Source organism: Schistocerca piceifrons, chromosome 2, assembly GCF_021461385.2.
Source record: "Schistocerca piceifrons isolate TAMUIC-IGC-003096 chromosome 2, iqSchPice1.1, whole genome shotgun sequence".
Classification (NCBI taxonomy): domain Eukaryota; kingdom Metazoa; phylum Arthropoda; class Insecta; order Orthoptera; family Acrididae; genus Schistocerca; species Schistocerca piceifrons.
The window spans coordinates 780,769,610-780,792,013 of NC_060139.1; the positions used below are offsets into that span (position 1 = coordinate 780,769,610).

The following is a 22,404-nucleotide window of genomic DNA, read 5'->3' on the forward strand; positions in this document are numbered from 1 at the left end:
TGGTTACAGAGTGTAATATGTGAAATTTGTAACTGCATTAAAAATCTTTTGGTATGGAAGATGCAGTGTATTGTCTTTGATGTAAAGTCATTATCAGATGTAGAAATAACTTAATGTGTGCCCAAGGGAAGTGTGTTGGAACCCTTGCTGTTCATGTTGTATATTAATTATCTTGCAGACAATACTAATAGCAACCTCAGGCTTTTTGCAATTAACACAGTTATTTAAGAGACACATTGCCTTAAAAAAGCTGCACAAGTGTTCAGTCAGATCTTGATAAGATTTCAAAGGTGGTCTCATGATTGGCAAGTTTCTTTGTATGTTCAGAAATGTAAAACTGTGCACTTCACAACACGAAGAAAACTTAGTATCCTGTGACTATAATTTCAGTTATAGTTCAGAAAGACCACAGTTCATAGTAACAGTCAGAAAGACATCGAGTGAAACGGAAGTAATGTCCGGTGTCCCCCAAGGAAGTAATATAGGCCTTATGCTGATCCTGATCTACTTAAACGACATAGAATACGATCTGAGCAGCCCTCTCAGATTGTTTGCGGATGCTGTTGCCATTTACTGTCTTGTTAACTCATCAGATGATCAAACCCAATTGCCATATGTATTAGACAAGATATCAGTACGGTGCAAAATGTGACTGTTGACTCTAAACAATGAAAAGTGTGAAATCACCCACATGAGTACTAAAAGAAATCCACTACATTTTGGTTACACAATAAATCACACAAATATAGAGGCTGTAAATTCAACTAAAAACTTAGGGATCACCATTATAAATAACTTAAACTGGAAAGGTCACATAGATAATGTTGTGGATAAAGCAAACCAAAGACTGCTATATATTGGTAGAAGAATTAAAGTACAACAGTACTATTAAAGAGAGTGCTTATACCACAGTTGTCTGCCGTCTTCTTGAGTATTACTGTGTGGTGTGGGATCTGTATCAGATGGGACTGATGGAGGACATCGAAAAAATTCATGGAAGAGTAGCTGGCTTCGTATTATCACGAACACCTCTGATTTGAAACTATTCTGTTGGCACCCACCTACATTTCTGATCAAGAGTGGAGTGGTAGAGATACCTTGATGGTCATTCAATGATCTCTCTGCTAGGTGTTATAGCGTAAAGTCAGGGCCGGCACCAACGAGTTAAAATTTCATAGAGTGGCTGAGATACTAGTTACAGCGCTCCTAGCGGCAACCAACGCTAACTCGGCCGCCATGTTCTCCTTAGTCAAAACATTAGGAAAGCGTTACTGTTGTTTGTGTTGGAAGTGTGTCAGCTGTTGTGATATTACTGCAATATTTAACTTTTCTAGTTGACTTTTTTGTTACAAAATATAAAGTCAACATGCCTGCAGTGTGTTCAGCGTTCAACTGCACAAATCGCAGCGATAAAACAACAAATATTTCATATTATGATTAAGTATATTAGTACCGAAATACGACACACGTTTTTTAATGTTTATTAAAGAGTCATTTGCATTGGAACTGTAATTATGCTTAAGACAAATGCAGGAAGTAATTTATTTATCGTTGATTACAGATTTCCTTTAAAAGATAAGGAAATTACAAAAAGATGGGTTATAAATATGAAGCGAGAAAACTGGTTTCCTACTACAGCCAGTTACCTCTGTTCAGCTCGTTTTGAAGAGAAATATATGTACCACACAAATGTCCAGAGGCGCCGTTTGTCAAAACCAGTACCTACTTTCTTTAACTTTCCACCACATTTACAAAAGCAAGATAAAGTATTACGACCACAACCCAGAAAGCGATCTTTCGACAATTTGCAAGATAGTGCTGTTACAGTGACATCATTAGCACAAAGTAAGCCAATAATTTAATTTTACTCCGTGTTCTTATTACTTTGAAATACATACTTTCTATTATAATGTTATGGTGTAACTCTGTTATAAACTTATGATGTAACTACATTCTTTCAGTGCCTGTCGGAGCCACATCTGTTTCTGCTGACCACAATTACTGTCTACCAAGCCCTAAGAAGTTGAGAACACAATATAACAGAGTACAAGCAGAGAATGTGCGACTAAAGAAGCGGATAAAGCAAATGAAGCAACTTAGTGTACGACACAAAAGAAGAATAGTGCAGTTACAGACTTTAGTTGCTGGTTTGAGAAGAAGGCTATGTAGTGCAGTTTCTGATATGTTAAACAGTGAACATGTAGTTGGTTTGTTGAAGGAGCTATTGGAACTTCAGTGCAGTGCTAAAGTATGCCATTATTCTCAGCAAATAAGGGAATTTGCCCTGACCCTACACTTTTATTCTGCCAAGGCATACAGCTACTTACGAAAATTTGTGAAATTACCCCACCCAAGAACGCTTCGACTTTGTTATTGAATTACTATGCTTGTGTTAACTACTTGTAACACATATTTCAAATAAATTCTCGTTCACAGTGTACTGGTTTTTGAGGCTTTGACTGTTTACTTTGAAATAGCGACAAAAATATCTTATTTCTGCGCCCGTTACTGTTTCTAATAGTTAACCACAGCATGTTTAGAAGTTTCATCGTAATATTCTGGTGGTACCTGCTCTAATTGCATTAATTTATGGGCAACAAGTAACGTTATAGTGGATGGACAGACTTATTTGAGTTGTCTTGTAGTGTTATCTACATAGAAAAGTTTAGCCATATTTCGACAAAAACATCCCTTTTTGCTGTCAGTGTACACTGAAATCACTGCTGTCTATTGCTTGTTTTAGAAAAAATAAAGCTAGTATGGGCTATTTCAAGTAAGTCAAACGCAGTTACAAGGGGGCGGGACACAGCAGACGAATGCCTTGACTAAAGAAAACATGGCGGCCAGAACTTCAATTTGCTTCAAACATGGCGGACCTATAGCCACTCTATGAAATTTTAACTCGTTGGCCGGCACGCCAGTCGGGAACGACAGAGAAGAGAAGGCTATGAGAAGAGGTCAGCCAATTGCATGCTGACTGACCTCCCTCCAACACGGCAACACAGCAGCAGTGGCCCCTATATGAAGAGGACATAAGCGCCGCGCCCAACTAGTGGAGCCCACTTCGAGAGCAGCTTCAACATTAGCCACTTTGTTAGGACTTCCTTCGTAGCACAGACTTGTGTTTGCCTATTCTGAAGAAGACATTATTTTGCATGTCGCCCTTTGCTTGCGACACATATCAAAGTTGAGAAATAGTAATTGTCTTTTGTAATAAAACTCATTAATACGAGTTGTTTGATTGTTTGTCTAGCAGACCAAGTATGCAGGATTCCTAGATTCACCAACATTGGCGACAAGGTGAAAGAATAACATAGCAACAACCAGTTAATGCTGCGAACCAAGAGCAACCAGCTGCCACAGATTTTGTTTTCGTGTTTTGCTGCCGCCTTAATTCTACCTTGTCTTTTCTTTGCAGGCGTGTGCTTACATGTTTTAACAGTGCCTCTTACAGTGTTTTTCCCATTCAGTGTTTTCAGGTGGGCGTTGCAGAAATTTTCTTTGCTTGTGTGCTTATTTTACTGCTTGTATTGTCTGGTTATTGCATTTGCCGACTCCAAAATGAGCAACCCACCTCTCTCACCCCCTGCTCAGGCGCCTCAACTGCAGGTGATAGAATCAACGCAGCTGACACATATGTTCCAGTTTCAGACACAGCATTTCGCAATCCTACTAAACATGGTGCAGCAGTTACTCGCCAACCAAGCAAAAAACGCAGTGCAAACGGCATCAACTGTAGCATCGAGTGGCATACCGCCTTTTCGCCAGTCAAATCCATCGTTTCATCATGCAGTGCAAATTCTAGATCAGTATGATTCAGGTACCATAGCGACCAATAAATTTGAGCAACCACCAATTTGTTGGGTTGAGCCGTCCCTTGCTCACGACTGGCCCAGCAGGCAGCAACAGCACATGCGTGCCAAGTCGAGTAAACAGTTCTCTAAGCAGGCGACTACATCAGTAAATAGAATTAAGTCATGCCCTCAGTACTATTCACAGTACAAACGCCAAGAGTGCCTGCGCAGACAAGCACAGTATTGCGCTTGTGGAAAGAAAGGTCGTGTACATTCTATATATATTTGCAGCAGAACATACGTACGAATCTGCCCATTCACAAAAATGTAGTCAGAAGGCCCATGTAATAAATGCAGTGTATTCAAAGCCTGCAACAGGTGCTGGCAAAACGCAAGCGATCAGTTTCTCCAGTGCTACGCCACTCCAACAAAGTGTTTGTTCATTGGCATCTTAGTGGGAAACGTGTGTAATTTCAGTTGGACACAGAAGCCTCTGTTACATTGCTGAATCGAATCACGTATGAACCGTTAGATTCCCCACGCCTGTCTAACACTACCACGCACCTGACAGCTTATAATGGACAAGACATTCCCATTCTTGGAAGATGTACTTCGCCTGCCATGTGTCGCTCGCGTACATGAACAATGACTTTCATTGTGCTACAATCACGCGATTATGAGAACATAATTGGCCTTACTTCTTTTGGCTTTAAAAATCAGGACAATGTGTTGTCAGTGACTGCATTCAGTGCCAAAGACATCCGCAGCTCGTGGTCTAGTGGCTAGCATCGCTGCCTCTGGAGCTTGGGGGTGCCGGGTTCAATTCCCGGCTGGGTTGGAGATTTTTCTCTGCCTGGGAACTGGGTGTTTGTGTTGTTCTCATCATTTAATCATCATCATTCTTGACAGTGACTAGATTGGATTGTATACAAATTTGACGTGTAAAAATTGGTACTTTGTGTGGGTGCTAATGACAGCATGTTGAGTGTCCCACAAACCAAACATCATCTCAGTGCCAAAGACAGTGTAACTAACTTGCTGAAAGAATTCCCTCCACGCTTTTCTGCAGGTGTAGGCAAGGGTAAACAATTTTGTTGCACATATTACTATAAAAGACAATGCTCAGCCGAAATTTTACCTGGCCTTAATATTATGAGACAATGTGGGTGCTGAAACTTAAAGACTTGAAAGATAGCGGAGCTATTGTGATCATATAAACTAGTCGATGGGCAAGTCCATTGGTTTTGCTCCTCAAACCTTCAGGTCGCATTCGCCTCTGTCTTGACTTTAAGTCTACAGTCAACCCACAAACTGTGATTGATACTTATCCATTGTCACGCCCAGAGGATATCATGGACAGATTAGGTGCTGGTCGCTACTTTTCAAAACTTGATTTGCACGACGCATATCTTCAAATACCACTAGATGAAGAATCTCAAACTGTGTGTGTTGTGAACATCCATTTGGGCTTGTTTAAAGATTTGCATTTGCCTTTTAGCAATGCTTCTGCACCCACCATTTTCCAGTGGTATTTGGAACAGCTGACTGCTCAAGTACCAAACTGTTCAAACTATTTGGACGATATTGCCATAGCAGATCGCTCATCTGAATAACATGTTGATCAAACAAAGGAAAATCTAAAATGGAATGTACAATATTTTGTAGTTTCAATTGCCTGAGACTGCAGTTGTGTGTGTGTATGTGTGCGTATGTCCATCTATTGTTGACGAAGGCCTTAATGGCCGAAAGCTGTAATTGTGAGAGTCTTTTGTTGTGCCTATCTGTGACTCATTATCTCCGCTATATGGTGAATAACACATTGCAAATTTGCGTGCTTTGTCTCATGTGTTATCCGATGCAGGACTAAAGTGTAGACTGAACAAGTGTGATTTTTTAAACCTGAGTTGCAGTATCTTGGTTGTGTCATAAACAGTCAAGGTGTACATCCTCTTCAGTGACATTTGTTAGCCATACGGGACCTGCCAGTTCCTCACAATGTCACAGAATAGCAGTCAGTCTTAAGGTAAATGAACTATTACATTCGGTTCATACCAAATGCTGCACAAATCGCAGCTCCATTGTATCGTTTGCGTCGCAAGAACGTACCCTTTGTTTGGACAGATGAGAGCCAAGACGCTTTTCAAAAGCTTAAAGATCCATTGCTCAGTGATAGACGCTTGGTTCACTTTGATCCTGAAAAACCAGTTGTGTTGTAAGTTGACACTTCTTCTTATGGAATTGTTGCAGTGCTTCCACACAGATATGGTGATAAAGACAGGCCTATTGCTTTCTCATCAAAAGTGTTGTCCAAAGCTCAGTGTAACTATTCGCATATAGAGGAAGAGGCACTGGCTATTGTGTATGGTGTCACCAAATTCCACCACGATTTGTATGGCAGAAAATTCTACTTGGTAACGGATCACAGGCCATTACAGTCCTTGTTTCATCCAATGAGTCTGGTTCCTGTAAGAACTGACCACATATTGCAAAGATGGGCTCTGTTGTTGTCTCAATACTAGTACGAGATTGTGTATCGTCCGACAGCCCAACATGGTAATGTGAACGCACTTTCACGTGCCGGCCGGGGTGGCCGAGCGGTTCTAGGCGCTTCAGTCTGGAACCGCGCGACCGCTACGGTCGCAGGTTGGAATCCTGCCTCGGGCATGGATGTGTGTGATGTCCTTAGGTTAGTCAGGTTTAAGTAGTTCTAAGTTCTAGGGGACTGATGACCTTAGAAGTTAAGTCCCATAGTGCACAGAGCCGTTTGAACCACTTTCACGTCTTCCAATTGGCCCTGATACAGATTTCAACACTTCTACTGCATCTTGTTGTCACATCGATGTTTAGGATTCTGAATTGCCTCAGTCTTTTCAGCTGAACCAGAAGAAAATTGCACAGGCCACGGACGCTGACCCAGATCTGAACATTTTCTAAAATACGTTCCCACATCTTGGCTTCGTTCCTTGCATAGCATAAAGAACTCTGTAGTGTGCCGATACTTTGCCCGTCAGCATAGCCTCGCTGTACAGCAAGGTGTGATTCTTGTTCAAAATGACAGTGAACAGTCACGTGTGTTGATCCCCAAACCTTTGCAAAAATAAGTGTTGCAGTTACTGCACCAAGGACACTGGGGGCCTGTTTGTACAAAAAAGTTAGCATGTTGACACTGTACTTGGCAGAGTATGGACACCCAAATAGAACAGATGACGTCAGACTGACGCGCATGCGCGGTAAATCAGTCTGCTCCACCACAAAAATTCTCTGCTTGGGCTAAGTCGCAATCACCGTGGCATTGTGAGCACATAGACTTTGTGGGAACTTTTTCGAACATTCATTGTTGATTGTGGTAAACTCTTACAGCAAGTTTCCTTTTGCTGTGCCAATGAACTCGACAATGTCACATATCACAGTTCAGTCATTGCCCTCTATTCTTTCCCTGGAAGGTTTGACTGAAGTCATAGTGTCGGACAATGGTCCTCAGTTCATGTCAAGTGAATTTGAAACATTCTGTGAACGCAATGGCATACAGCATCTAGCTAGTGCACCGTTCCATCCACAGTCAAATGGCGAAGCGGCACGTTTTGTCAGAACCTTCAAGCAGTAGATGGCAATACTTTGCATCGCATACACCTTGGATCCAGCATTGCAACTGTTTCTCGTCTCATATCGTTCGCATCCACGAAATGGGCCATCACCAGCCGGATTGCTTCACGGCCACCGCTATCGGACGCTGCCACCTGCTCCCCCCTCTGCCCCCCCCCCCGGCATATGGCGCCAAAGGAAGGTCGCAAGTATCGCTTCGCGCTGCATGATATTGTGTTTTTCAGGGTTTTTAGCGAGAGCACACGGTGGGCACGAGGCTAGATCTTTTGTCGACTTGACACATGCATGTATCTCATTTCAGGGCCTGACGGACTGCAGCGCCGATATCACAATCAAATTCGCCACTGTCATGTGCACTGTGATCCTCCTGTAACTCTTCCCACAGATTGACAGATCCCGAGGACAGTGTGGCCATAGCAGCTGGCAGAGGGTGTCCTCACGACGCTGCGCGACCACCCTATGGAGACGGAGCCTTCGACTTCTCCGCCTCCTACCGATGGAGCTGGACCCTCCCACATTGCAGCGGCCGACGCCTTCGACGGCGTGGTATGGACCTCAGGATGTGGATGCGTTCACTTCTGGGCATTTTCTGGGGGACGATTCCACCAGAGTGAAGTCAGAATGGTGGGGTACGACCGGAAGTCTGACATCCCCTGCAGCTGCAGCTTCCGGTCCATCAGAGCGTCCACGCTCCTGCTGCCTCCCCCCCCCCCCCCCCCCGTTGTCGTGCTCCATATACGATGATGATCCATCGCTTTGGGGAGGAGGAATGTTACAGTGCAAAGTCAGCACCAGCAGCCAGTTGGGAATGACAGGGAAGAGAAGGCTATGAGAAGAGATCAGCCATTAGCACGCTGACCGACCTCCCTCCAGGATGACAACGCGACAGCAGTGACCCCTACATGAAGAGGACATAAGCGCTGCGCCTGACTGGTGGAGCCCACTTCAATAGCAGCTTCAACGTTAGCCACTTCGTTAGGACTTTCTTCATAGTACAGACTTGTGTTTGCCTATTCTGGAGAAGACTGATTATTTTGCACGTTGCCCTTTGCTTGCGACACATATCAAAGTTGAGAAATTGTAATTGTCTTTTGCAATAAAACTCATTAATACGAGTTGTTTGATTGTTTGTCTGCCGAACTGAGTATGCAGGATTCCTAGACACAACACCAGGAACTTAATTGTGACTTACAGTGTAGTCATGTAGATGTAGTTGAATGATCACAACTGGAATCAGTCAACTCCTACAAATACCTATGTTATCACTTTGTAGGGGTATGAAATAGAATGATCAGACAGACTCATTTATGGGTACAGCAGGTGGCAGCCTACGTTTTATTTGTAGAATACTGGGAAAATGAAATCAGTCTACAAAGGAGATTGCCTTAAAATTACTTGTGTGACCCATTCTGGAATATTGTTAAAGTGTGTGGGACCCATACAAATAGGACTAACAGGGGATATTCAATGTATACAGGTAAGAGCAGCATGAGTGGTCACAGGTTTTTTGACCCATGGGAGATGTCACAGAGGTACTAAAGAAACTGAATTGGCAGTCTCTTGAAGACAGACATCAACTATTCTGAGAAAGCCGGCTTACAAAATTTCAAGAACTGGCTTTAAATGAAGATTCTAGGAATATACTACAACCCTCTACATTCTGGTCACATAGGGATCGTGAGGGCAAGATTAAAATAATTATAGCGCACAAAGAGGCATTTAGATCATCATTCTTGCCACGCTCAGTATATGAACGGAATAGGAAGAAACCTAATAATTCGTGCAATGGGACGTACCCTCTACCAAGTACTTTACAGTGGTTTGCAGAGTATAAATGTCGACGTAGGCTTAGATAAAGTGGGAGCTTTTGATTTTAGCGGTAAAGCTTAATTGCACTTGAGTGCAATAAATTTTGATACATTAGTGTTGTGTGCCTCTTGATCAAAAAGTGTCATTTCAGTCTATGTGTTTTGAAAGTTGTACATTTAAGTAACAAAATGATCAGAAGGATCTTGTGCCGCTTGTACTGATAATCTATAGAGCTAATAGTTCGACTTAAAGGTTCGGCTGTTTTGCAATGATGTAGTCAATGCTTAACGAAGGAAATTTCACATCAATGAATTAAGTTGTCAATTATCTGATTATGAGTATGCCCCCAAGAAAGTACCTCACTCCTAAATACATACTAAGATGGGACTGTCAATTCTGTGACTTTAAGTAGAGAGGGGAGGCTACACACAGTATTTCAAGGGAGAAACTTCTGTGTTGGTCTCAGCTAGATGGCAGTCTGCCCCACCTCTTGGCTTCAGCCAATACCTGCTCTCAGCATTGGTAACACCATTTCCCTTTTACTCGCCTCTATGAATATGAGACTAAGCGAATTGACTTGATGTGATTGACAATGTGAATACATCCTGACATGGCGGTGTCGTGAAGTGAGGGCAGTGTGAATTGACTTGAAACCTTGATCTTGACGCCAAATTCTGTGCCGTTCAGTTAACGGGTAGTATGAATCCTACCATTTGAAATGCATTGTGGAAGTTTTGATTTTCAGTTCTGTCAAGTGTGTGTGAGAGAGAGAGAGAGAGAGAGTGAGAGAGGCTCGCACAAGATCTTTGATCGTTTGATATCAAAGATTTTCCTTCAAGAGCTTTGAAGTCGGCGTGTAATCTGTTGGATGTTTGTAAAACGGGTAGTGATTGACGTGGCCGGTAGAGACGTATAGGACGAGTATGCATACTTATAGGATAAGATTGTGTATGTGCTCATTACCAACAGATGTAGTATCAATATTTCTTTGTCTTCTGTATATAGTTCACTTTTCAAGGGAAGATATTGTTCCTTACTTGACTACTTCAGAGGTTATGCATGCAGCACGCTTGTTGACGTAGAGTTCACGCAACCGGTTTGTGACATACCGGTAACGACACAGTTCATTAACAAACACAAAATGTTTCCAGTATTTGTCATATATGCCTTCTGCTTTTTAGTGACAAAGTTTGAAATTTGTTTTGTCGTATGCGAAATGAGCGTGTGTTTTTAAGACACACTGCGTTTTAACACGGCTATTCGTTTGTGACGCATTTTCAGTGCGCTGCAGTGATCGTTAATGTACACTATCCTATTTTTCTTCCTTAGATCTCCTTGCTCTCGTTTTCGTTGTGACGGTGAACGTAAACAATGCAGCTACAACAACAGGTTCATATTTATCAGAAGCGGATAGAGCTCGTCTGAAGCAAGTGTTTCTAAATTCTTTGGAACTCTCTGATGTGGCTGGTGTAAACTACGCCGTTCAGGGATTGAAACTTCTCGGTGAATCGGTGTCAAAGTTACAGGTGGGTATGTACACTGCTTTACGTCTCATCAAGAACTGGTCAAAATTATGGAAATATTGTTGTGCTTACAGATGTGTTTAAAAATACCGTAGTACTTAGCGAGGTTATGCTCGTGAGATAAAAAAATAGATATTAAATAAAACGTTTTGGCTTTGAAGAAAAAACTAAGTCTCACATGCATAGTTGTACTGTAACTGCACAGCAAAAAGATGTTCACTGTTATTCCACTTGTAACCTAATTTTAAAGTATCTGAAAATTGTTACAGGATGTGTGCAAGTTTCTTGCCACAAAATCTTCAGCACCTGATGCTACACCAGAAGCATTGTACCATATTACCAGTGCATGGCGTTCATTGGGATCATGTAGTGGCTCAGTACCGAGTGCTACAATTACCAAGGTACGTCTAGTGTATTAAAAGTGATATTGGGATTGTAGGCTTAATATTGTCCGCATGCTGTCTTTAAATAAAAGATGTTATTGTTGTAGTCTTTAGTCTGAAACTGGTCTGACACAGCTCTGCATACTGATCCAGCCTGTGCAAGTCTCTTCATATCTGAACAAGTACTGCAACCTACATTCACATGAACCTGCTAGCTGTATTCATTTTTAGGTCTCCCTGTACAACTTTTACCACTCACTTTCCTCCATTGCCAGATTGACTATTGTGGTGCCTCTGGATGTATCCCATCACCCAATCCCTTTCCTTAGTAGCATTGTGGTGCAAATTCTTTTTCACCCCCAGTTATGGTTTGTGCCTCATCAGATACACTATCTACCCTCCTAATCTTTAGCATTCATTTCTCTTTAGTACCACATTGCAAAAGCCTATGTTCTCTCTTCATCAGAACTTCTTACCGTCCACATTTCACGTCCATACAAGGCTAATCTACAAATTCCTTCAGAGGAGACTTGCAAACACTTGAATTGATAATGGGTGCTGACAGATACATTGTTTACAGAAATATTTTCGTTCTGCTGCCAGTCTGAATTTAATGTACTGTCTATTTCATCCATCATCAGTTATTTTGTCACATTTCCTGATCTGATTCCATCTGTCACCGGATTTAAGTTATTTTATTGAAGATCATCTTATAACCTCTTTTCAATACATTACCCATTCCATTAAACTGCTCTTTGCTATGCCTGGCAGAATTACAGAGTAGTCTGTAAGCTAGAATTTCCCTTTATTCTCCAGATTGTTCTTTGATTTTCTTTATTACTTGCTTAATGTACAGATTGAATAACACCAGGCATAGTCTACAAACCTGTCTAATTCCTTTCTCAACTACTGCTTCCTATTCATGGCCTTGGACTCCTATAACTGCAGTCTGGATCTGTAAAAATTGTAAATAATCCTTCACCCATTGTTTATCCTCACTACCTTCAAAAATTCAAAGAATGTAGTTTTCTCAACATTGTTGAAAGTGTGCTTGCTATGCCCTCAAATGCTATATATGTAGGTTTGCCTTTCTTCAACCTTTTTTGTAAGGTAGGATGCAGGTGCAGTATTGCCTCACACATTCCTATGTATCTCCAGCATCCAAACCAACCTTCCCCAAATTGGCTTCTACCAGTTGCTCCATTCTTCTGTAAATAATGTCAATATTTTTCAATAATTACTGTTTAAACTGGTGGTTGGATAGTATTTGCATTGTATGTCAGCACCTGCCTGCTTTGGAATTAGAATTATTACAAATCATCTTGAAGTCTGAAGGCATTTCCACTGTATCATACATCTTGCACACCAGGTGGAGTAATTGTCATGGCTGACTCTCCCAAGGATCTCAGTAATTGTGAAGGAATGTTATCTACTCAAAGTGCTTTCTTTCAGCTTAGGTCTTTCAGTCCTCTGTTGAATTATTCTTGCAGTATCATATCTCTCACATCTTCACTACTTCCTCTTCTCTTTCTATAAAACTGAATGTCCACCAGTTTGTTCACCCTGTATAGATCCTGTACGTTTTTCCTCCACCTTTCAGGTTTCCATTCTTTGTGTAGCACTGACATACCATCTGTGTTCTTGATACCTTTGCAGCTGCTCCTTGTATCTTCAAACGTGTCTTTCAATTTTCCTATAGGCAGCTTCTATCTTTCCCTTAGACATGTACATTTCTACTGCTTTGCATTTGACCTCTAGCTATTCCTGCTTACCCATTTTGTGCTTCCTATTTTTTTTAGCCTTCTGTATTCCCTTTCACCTGTTTCAATTACCACATTTTATGTTTTCTTGTATCATCAATTAAATTCAGTACTTCCTTTGTTATTCAAGAATTTTTACTTGGTCTTGCGTTTTTACCTATGTGGTCCTCTGCTGGCTTCACTATTTCATCTGTCAAAGCTACAAATTAGTCTGCTATTGTATTTCTTTCCCCCATTTTAGTCCAACATCGCCTAATGCTCTCTCTGAAGCTATCAACAATCTCTCCCCCTTTTTTCAGGTTCTTGCTCCTATTTTCCCACTGTTTTGCATTTTTTTTTTTCAAGCAACACTTCATGATCAGTAAATTACATTGACTGTCTATATCTGCCCCTGGAAACAGTTTAAAATGTGGATTTGAAGTGTAACTTCCTGACAGATTAAAACTGTGTGCTGTACTGGGACTCTAACTGGGTATCGTTGCCTTTTGCAGGCAAGTGCTTTACCATCTGAGCTACCCAAGCACGACTCATGACCAGTCCTCAGAGCTTCAATTCTGCTAGTACCTAGTCTCCTACCTTCCAAACTGGCTTACCATTACATTGTCATGTCATAACAACAATAAAGTTCAAATCTAAAAGTAGGGTTGTTAGTGTAGTATAGCACACTGCACTGAATGCACACCAGAATCGAATTGAACTCGTGCTGCTACTTATACAAACAGCGACTATAGCAGGATATGCCGACCTTACAAACATAAAGAATTTTGAGAATCTTGTAGAAAGAGAGAGAGAGGGGGGGATATATATATATATATATATATATATATATATATATATATATATATATATATATATATACAAAGATGATGTGACTTACCAAATGAAAGTGCTGGCAGGTCGACAGACACACAAACATACACACAAAATTCAAGCTTTCGCAACAAACTGTTGCCTGATCAGGAAAGAGGGAAAGACGAAAGGATGTGGGTTTTAAGGGAGAGGGTAAGGAGTCATTCCAATCCCGGGAGCGGAAAGACTTACCTTAGGGGGAAAAAAGGACGGGTATACACTCGCGCACGCCCACGCCCACACACACACACACACACACACACACACACACACACACACACACACACACACACACATCCACACATATACAGACACAAGCAGACATATTTTTCCCTCTTTCCTGATGAGGCAACAGTTTGTTGCGAAAGCTTGAATTTTGTGTGTATGTTTGTGTTTGTTTGTGTGTCTGTCGACCTGCCAGCACTTTCATTTGGTAAGTCACATCATCTTTGTTTTTAGATATATATTTCCTACGTGGAATGTTTCCCTCTATTATAACTATATATATATATATATATATATATATAGGAGGGAAACATTGCACGCGGGAAAAATATATTTAAAAACAAAGATGATGTGACTTACCATACGAAAGCGCTGGCAGGTCGATAGAAACACAAACAAACACATACATACACACAAAATTCTAGCTTTCGCAACCAATGGTTGCTTCGTCAGGAAAGAGGGAAGGAGAGGGAAAGACGAAAGGATGTGGGATGTTGCTTCATCAGGAAAGAGCGAAGGAGAGGGAAAGACGAAAGGACAAGATTCAGTGACACTAACTGCTGTGCCACACTGCATGCAGCACAACCGTGATTTTGCCCCCCTCTCCTTAAGAAACAGCAATCTACTGTTTCAGGCCTTCTCATTGGAATCGACTACAGCTCCCTGGATCTAGATGTTGTCAATGTCCTATGTATGGCAGTGCTGGCAGATCCTCATGTTCTGGTCATGTCGTCACACCCTCTTCACTATAATTTAATCGTAGGACTGTACTAGGGCGTCATATGGAGGATATACATAACGTCTCTAGGCTTTTGTCTTTTTGATGAAGGGTAACAACCCTCGACGTGTGTAACATCTGACAAACAATGAAGGCATACAGTGCTGCTTAGAGTAACGCTTCAATAACTTTCCTGGTAGTCCCACTTTTCACACAGGCATATAAAGTCTCGTGGGTGTATCTCACTGTCTGGAACTTATTGTTAAAGTGCTCTTGGTCTGTCTCTAGGGTGTCCAGGGTCCATGTCTGGTTTCTTTGGTCCTGGTGGTGGTATGTTTCACATAGTCATCCTAAGTATCATCGTGTTGAAACGGGAATGATGTATCCATTGTTGTTTCAGCCATGTGACCAAGGATCAGAAAGAATGTCACAGTGGGTTGTATTGAACCCCAAGGCTCTGGTAGATATCAGCATACATAGAGAGCGTTTCGGCCAACACATTAGTGTGAGGCTATTTATCTTTGGCTTGTAGGCAGTTACCATCCCGTGGGTTATGTTGAGTGAATTTGCCTGCGATACTAGTCTTGAATGGAAAATTTTCCACAATCGGGTATCATTACATAGTGTGTTCCATGCTTCGAAATATCATCATCTTATCCACTTCCTCCCAGATCAGCCATCATTCAGGCATTTTGGAGAGTGATGTCATCAAGAGTATGGCAATGGGCTGTGTCCAACAGGTCCACTATAATGCTCTGCAGTTGATTGATGTGAATAGAACTGTTGATCATGGTGCATTTGACTGGTGGTGGAAATTGGTGCTAGAGATCTATAGACCTCTTCTTCAATCTTCTCTATTACCTTTTGACATGGGATGGACATTCATGGCTGCCATATCTTGCGTACTATGTCTGACAGTTCTAGTTGCTGCAAAATGCTGTATCTCCTGTCTTATTGCCTGACATATGAGAGGTGAAGTCATGGTGGTTCTCCACAGCACCCATTGGGAATAGGGACCACATCAGGCAGTCATACCTGTTTGATCCAGCTCTTTCCTGTTGCATTTCCTTGAGATGCTGGTGCCACTTGAATTCCTCGATTGTTGTGCTTCTTTCACTGGAAGAACTAGGTACATGTCTTCTGTGACTCCATTTCATAAAGTGTGAGATTTTGCTAACATGTCATATTCAGGTTCACATTGTGACATAGTGCCAAAACATTTTGCTTGTAAGACTGTGCCATTTCTGCATGATTGAGACATGTTCTTCATTTGTCTTTCACCAAGTGGACTTGCAGCTGATTGGTGCCAAATATTTTCTTCAGTTCGGCCTGAAATTTACCCTATCTATTGAGCTTCCCTTTGTAGTTCTTGAACCACTACTGCTCTGTGGTGCCCAAGTAAAATTATGCAAAAAAAAGGCATCTCAGCTATTGTATTTGGCAAGAAGTAGCTGAATACTTTCAACCATTTCATAGCATCCTAACCAGTAGCTTTGGTGAACACAGGTTGATGCCTAATACACAGCTGATTAGCTGTTACTTTGGAATCCATTGTTTTCTGTAATATACGGATCGTGGAATGATGTACTGCTCATATTCAGGTTCCTGCCTGTGAAGGTGATGGATCATATGCTGCCTAATTTGAGCTGCAATGATTTAGGTACTTTTGAAGTATTTGGCTTTTCCACCAAACAGTGTCATGTCGTATCCGTAATAAAGTGCAAACTCAAAAGCTGGATCATCAGTGAAGTAAAACACTTGGCACTAGAAGCACATTTATTATGAACACCAATGTACACCCAGAACAGAACTGAACACTTGGGTAGTGCTTGTTGCTGGTTATACAAACATAAAATTTTCCAGAATATACAAACATAAGACATTCCAAGAATTTTCCAGAATATACAAACATAAGACATTGCAAGAATCTTCCAGTAATGACGAATACTAAATAATTGCTGGTGATCAGGTTTGAGCTGATGACCCACAGCATGACAGCCAACAATGCTAACTGATGTGATACACAGCTTGCAGCACAACTTGTGAGAATATAATTAATCTGAAAGCTTCTAGGGTCCCTAGGACTTTCAAAGTTTACAGCCTTTGTTCATGAATCTGAAACCAAGTGTTAGTGATGATTAAATTATGCTTTGTGCAGGAATCTACTAAGCAGCTTCTTCTTGCAAATACACTTCTTGGGTATTCCTCCAGATCATATCGTGTAAATCCCATAATATTTCTTGTAAGCAAATGCTTGGCATCTTCAGGTGGTGGTAGTTGCTGCTCTCACTGCTGCGAAACTCTACTGATGATAATCACGTGGCAGCATTGAAATTTATCAGGCCAGGAGCAGGCAATACACATGAGTGGAAAGACACTTGCAGTTGGAGGAAAGCAGCACTCGTAGTGCCCCCTGCTGCAAGTCACAGAAAGACCTCGGTGCATGCACTGTGGACAATGACTATGCTGCCAGACACCCCTGTGGTTAAAAGCAGAATTAAAAGGCATTACCTGTGTTCTCTTAGTATTTATTCCTTCTCTTCCAGTTTGAATAATTTATCTCATTATACATTTTTATTTAAATCTTGTCCTCGTCCATAGAGCTAGTTGACACACAAACTTGTAGTGTAGTGATGGGTGTTGGCTTTGTGACTGTCCTAGCTGTGATGATGTGTTTACTGTTGATAGCTTACCTGCACCCTATTTTCTCAATTGTTATTAGGCCTACTACTGTATACTGCTATTTCATTTGATGTTGTATTGTGAACCCTGTATTGACATGACCAGATGGCCTGTTCTTGCCATTGCACTTGATTGCCTCTCCTATGTCTTAAGTGTGTCCATTTTTCTTTTTAAATGCTCTAGCCTATCCACTCAGTTAAAGGTCTAACATTCCACATTCCGACCCATAGAATGTCAGTTTTGTTTTTCCTGATCACTGCCTGAAGATTCACGTAAGGTACCATTTTACCCTTAGAATATTTTCCCCATGTACATCTGCATACATATCCTGCAAACCACTGTAGGCCTATGTTACACAGTGGAGGGTTCCCTCTCTGTATCACTACTAGTCATTTCCTTTCCTGTTCCACTATCAAAAAGAGCAAGTGAAAAATGACTGTCTATGATGCCTCCATACAGTCTCTAATTTCTTATCTTTATGGCCCCTGCGTGAAATGTATGTTGCTGGCAGGAGAATAGTTGTGCTGTCAGCTCCAAATGCTGGCTCTCTAAATTTTTGTCTGCAGTGTCCCTCAAACATAATATTGCTTCCCTCCAGGAATTCCTATTTGAGTTTCCGAAGCTTCTCCATAGTACTTGCATGTTGTTCAAACCTACCTGTAATGAATCTAGTAGCCCGCCTCTGAATTGCTTCAGTGTCTTCATTCAATCCATCCTGTATGGATCCCAAACACACGAGCAGTACTCATGAATATAAGAGATTGGGCTGAAATTTTGTGGGTCCATTCTTTTACCCTTCTTTTTATACCGGAGTCACCTATGCTCTTTTTTGCTAGTCTTTTGGGACTTTGTGCTGGGTGAGAGACTTGCAATGCCAAAGACTATTCTTTGTAAAACTGTATTGGTACTCCATCTGCACCTGGTGACTTATTTGCTTTCAACACTTTCTGTTGTCTCTCTATGTGGGAATGCTTATTGCTATGTCCTCCATAAGGAAGTCAGTTAATGATCAAACAGTGATGAATGATTTGTTAAATGCTGAAATTTAAAACTTCAGCTTTCCTTTTCTTATCTTCCACTGCTACACCAGGGAGGTTAATGCGTGATTGGATAGAAGTCCGAAATCCACTTAGTGATTTTACGAAGGCACAGTGATCTTTTTACAGGCATATGAATTTGTACTAACTTTTGTCTGTCATCACAAGCATTTTGTCTTTTGAACCAAGATTTCTACAGCCTTTACTTTCTCGGCAATTTCATTATTAAACCGCAATGGGTCTTTTCCGTACTTAATCTCTTTACTCGACAAATACTTCTCCGTGGTACGATTTACTGTCTGTTTAAGCTCTACTCAGTTCCTCTATGTCCATCGTACTGAAACTAAATTATATCAATTGCTTGTGTAACAGGGATGTTAAAACTGCTTATCACTGTGTGTAGCAGAAATACTCTCCTAGCCTTTCTGGTCAGTTTGTTAACTGTAGTAACCAGTCACTAGTACCTGTTTATATTGATGCTGTCAGTAAGGTTGAGCCTTTTTGCAACTACAAGGTCCAGAATATTTCCATTTCCTGTGGACTGTCTAGCTAGCTGATAAAGACAGTCTTTTGGAAAATGTGTTCAAAATTACTTAGCAAGATTGTCTGTACCTCCCTGCATTGTATCCATAGATGTCCCATACCACACTAGATAGGTTGAAGTTTCCTCCAACTAATATCGCATGATCTTAGTAACCACGCTACCAACCCTGGACTTCATGTGAATGATTATAAAACTGTCAAAGCAGAATCAGGTGGCTGGTAAAAACATCCAATAATTAACTTTATTTCACCCAGACCTGTTATACATGAATAAGTAACTTCATAATCATGCCCAAATTTGATCCCAATAGAGACAATATTTTTGTCAACCACAATGAATGTGCCTTCTCCCATGGTGTCTAACATGTCTTTCTCCCCTTGCGGGTCCGGGGTAAGAATAGGCCCGAGGTATTCCTGCCTGTCGTAAGAGGCGACTAAAAGGAGTTTCAACCATTTCGGCCTTCCACGTGATGGTCCCCCTTGGGGTTTGACCTCCATTTTTCAAAATTCTACAGAAGTACGAGCCTTTTGGGGAAGGACACCTTACGTGGTGTACCACTGGTCCTAAGTGCACTAAGACCTTGGCACTCAGCATTGTACCGGCGTTGTAACCATACCCACTATTCCTCAAATTGGGCCTAAACGCCTGAGGGGTTGTCCAAGTTACGTCCATAGTGCGTCCCCATCTGCACCAGCGATCATGATGGACTTTCCATGGCACCAGAAATCCAGCACGGTAGCCAGCCCGTTGTGGTGGGGTCGTCATGTACCCTCTAGGTTGTAGCCCCCTGACAACACAGGGATCGTACTGCCGATACCTGAGCTGCACCCTCCCCACGTCGGCCAAGGAGTAGATGCCCGTCTCCTTGGGGCATCAGGACTCCCGGCAACCCCCCCAGGGGGTCCACAACTCTTTCGTGGATACGTGCGTGGCGAGCACGGGGCCCCGAGCCATTGCAGCCTTCTTTCTCTCCCGGGCTGCATTTCCTTTCCCTTCCCCTCCTTTCCCCTCCATACCCCTTTCCCCTCGCCCTCTCCTGTCCCTCTATTGGTGTCCTTGCTTATGTTGGCCCCCGCTATCCTCCTGGTTCTGTTGGTTTTACACTCCGGCTTTGGCATTCCTTGGTCCCCCTCTGGGGTTTGACCTCCATTCCAAAATTTCTCTTCCGTAGTGTGAGCCATTTGGGGAAGAGCACCTTACCTAGTGTCTCCGACGTGTGCCCTCCTAGTACATTCCACCTTTTCTTTTATGTCGTTGTCTGATGCTAGGGTGCATAGCCAGCACGGTAGCCAGCCCATGTGGTGGGGTCGCTATGTACCCTTTTGGTTGAGCCCCCTGAACACACAGGGATCACACTTCTGATACCTGAGCTGTGACCTCCTCATGCATGCCTTGGAGTGGTTGCTCGTCATCCTGGAGCATCGGAACTCCCGGCAATGGCCGCCGTGCCAGACGGCCCTTGCTGTGGCTGGGTGGCGCCAGTGAGGAGAGCCCCTGATCGGAGTGGGTGGTATCAGGGCGGACGCTATGCAGATGAAACGCATACGGGTCCAAAACTCTGGCCGCTCTTCTGCGGCCGTCTCTCTGCGTGGTACTGATTCCTCAAGTGCTGCTTCTCTTGCCCCTTCGGCCTTCCCTTCCGTGGCTACCCCCTGGGAGGAGGGTCAGGCCCGTCGTCTAGGGGCAAAACCTTTCCCCCGTTATCTAGTTTGCACCAGGACTGATGGAGATACTTTCACCAGTGTCAAACCTTTATTCTTTGTGGAACACATTGAAGACAAGTTCGGCGAAGTGGACTCCCTGAGCAAGATGCGGTCGGGTTCGTTACTGATAAAAACTGCTTCGGCTGCCCAATCTGCGGCCCTTCGTGCCTGTACCCATCTTGGCACAATTCCCGTGTCCATTACCCCTCACCAGTCTCTAAATATGGTACAAGGTGTGATTTTTCACAGAGACCTCATCCTTCAAACTGATGAGGAACTTCGGGACAATCTCGGACGGCGGGGTGTTCACTTTGTTCGGCGTGTTCAGAAGGGTCCTAAAGATAATCGTATTGATACTGGTGCCTTTATCCTGGCCTTTGAAGGGGATACCCTTCCTGAGAAAGTTAAGATTATGGTCTATCGCTGTGATGTGAAGCCGTACATCCCACCTCCTATGCGGTGTTTTAAGTGCTTGCGTTTTGGCCACATGTCTTCTCGCTGTACCCAGGACCCTCTCTGTGGTGACTGTGGACGTCCACTCCATGAGGGGAGTCCCTGTGTTCCCCCTCCTGTATGTGTAAATTGTCATGGTAGTCATTCTCCACGTTCAGCAGATTGCCCAGTCTATAAGAAAGAAAAAAAGATACAGGAGTATAAGTCTCTTGATCGTTTAAGCTACACAGAGGCCCGTAAGAAATATGCACAATTGCACCCTGTGTCCATGACATCTAGTTACGCCTTGGTTACATCTTCATCCCTTCCTCCCCCTTCCTTACCCCCATCCCGGACCCCTCTCCTTCCCCCCTCCCCTGCGGCTCCCACACCTTCTCCTCTGGGCGCTGCTCCCCCTCCCCAGCCGGAGAAGTGTCCCACTCCTTCGGCGTCTGCCGGTCAAGGGTGCCTCTCCCGGGATGCCCCTTCCCGGCACCTTCCAGGTCAAAGGTCTGCTGCAGCGCGGCGACCGCGAGAGCCGCGGTCTATCGGCCCCAAGGTCGCCCGGTCTCTTTCTGTTCCTGATCTTGCTGAAGCTGGCCCCATTATGCCACACAGCCCTCCTCGATCTCAGCCTGAAAAGAAGAAGAAACATAAGTCCCGGGACAAAGAGCCTCTGGTGTCACCGGAGGTCCCTTCCCCGGCTTCACAACCGGATTCTGACCTGTCGTTTATGGATGTCGCCCCCTCCTTGTCGGTGACGGGTGGGGACCCGGTGGTATGACTGGATTTAGGGTGTTCAGCCCTCATTTAAACCATCGTTCTGTGGTTCTCCAATGGAATTGTAATGGCTACTATCGTCACGTTCCGGAATTGAAATCCCTTCTTTCGTCCTACTCAGCAGCTTGTGTGGTTCTCCAGGAATCTCATTTTACTGATGCTCACTCACCGACCCTCCGTGGGTTCCGTGTTTTCTGTCGAAATCGGGTCGGACCCTTGCGGGCTTCTGGTGGCGTTTGTACGTTGGTCCGTACAGACATTGCTAGCACGTGGATTCCTCTCCAAACTACATTGGAAGCGGTTGCTGTTAGGGTCCACTTAGACTCTGCAGTCACAGTATGCAATCTTTATCTCCCTCCTGACAGGACTCTTACACCTGCTGCCTTAACCACCCTTCTTCAGCAACTTCCTCCTCCCTTCCTCCTCCTTGGGGATTTTAATGCTCATCATCCTTTGTGGGGCAGTGCCTTTCCATCTAGACGAGGTCTTCTTATAGACCAATTTATTGCAGACCACGACCTGTGCCTTCTTAATGATGGCTCCCCTACTCATTTCAGTGCTG

The 22,404-nt window shown here is 43.1% G+C and overlaps 2 protein-coding genes across 2 annotated transcripts in view; both read left to right on the forward strand.

The window, feature by feature from the left end:
* Positions 1 to 1,607: 1,607 nt before the first annotated feature.
* Positions 1,608 to 2,829, forward strand: LOC124775844 (THAP domain-containing protein 2-like). The gene is made up of 3 exons (XM_047250679.1): positions 1,608 to 1,845; positions 1,962 to 2,207; positions 2,744 to 2,829. The coding sequence occupies exons 1-3, from the start codon at positions 1,608 to 1,610 to the stop codon at positions 2,827 to 2,829; spliced, it is 570 nt and encodes a 189-aa protein (XP_047106635.1).
* Positions 2,830 to 10,027: 7,198 nt separating this feature from the next.
* The window catches only part of LOC124774213 (dolichyl-diphosphooligosaccharide--protein glycosyltransferase subunit 2), a 73,385-nt gene continuing 61,008 nt past the window's right edge, over positions 10,028 to 22,404 (forward strand). The window contains exons 1-3 of the mRNA XM_047249462.1: positions 10,028 to 10,154; positions 10,536 to 10,732; positions 10,999 to 11,130. Of these exons, the coding sequence (XP_047105418.1) occupies positions 10,130 to 10,154; positions 10,536 to 10,732; positions 10,999 to 11,130 (354 nt within the window). The 5' untranslated portion in view covers positions 10,028 to 10,129. The remainder of the gene's footprint in view (positions 10,155 to 10,535; positions 10,733 to 10,998; positions 11,131 to 22,404) is intronic.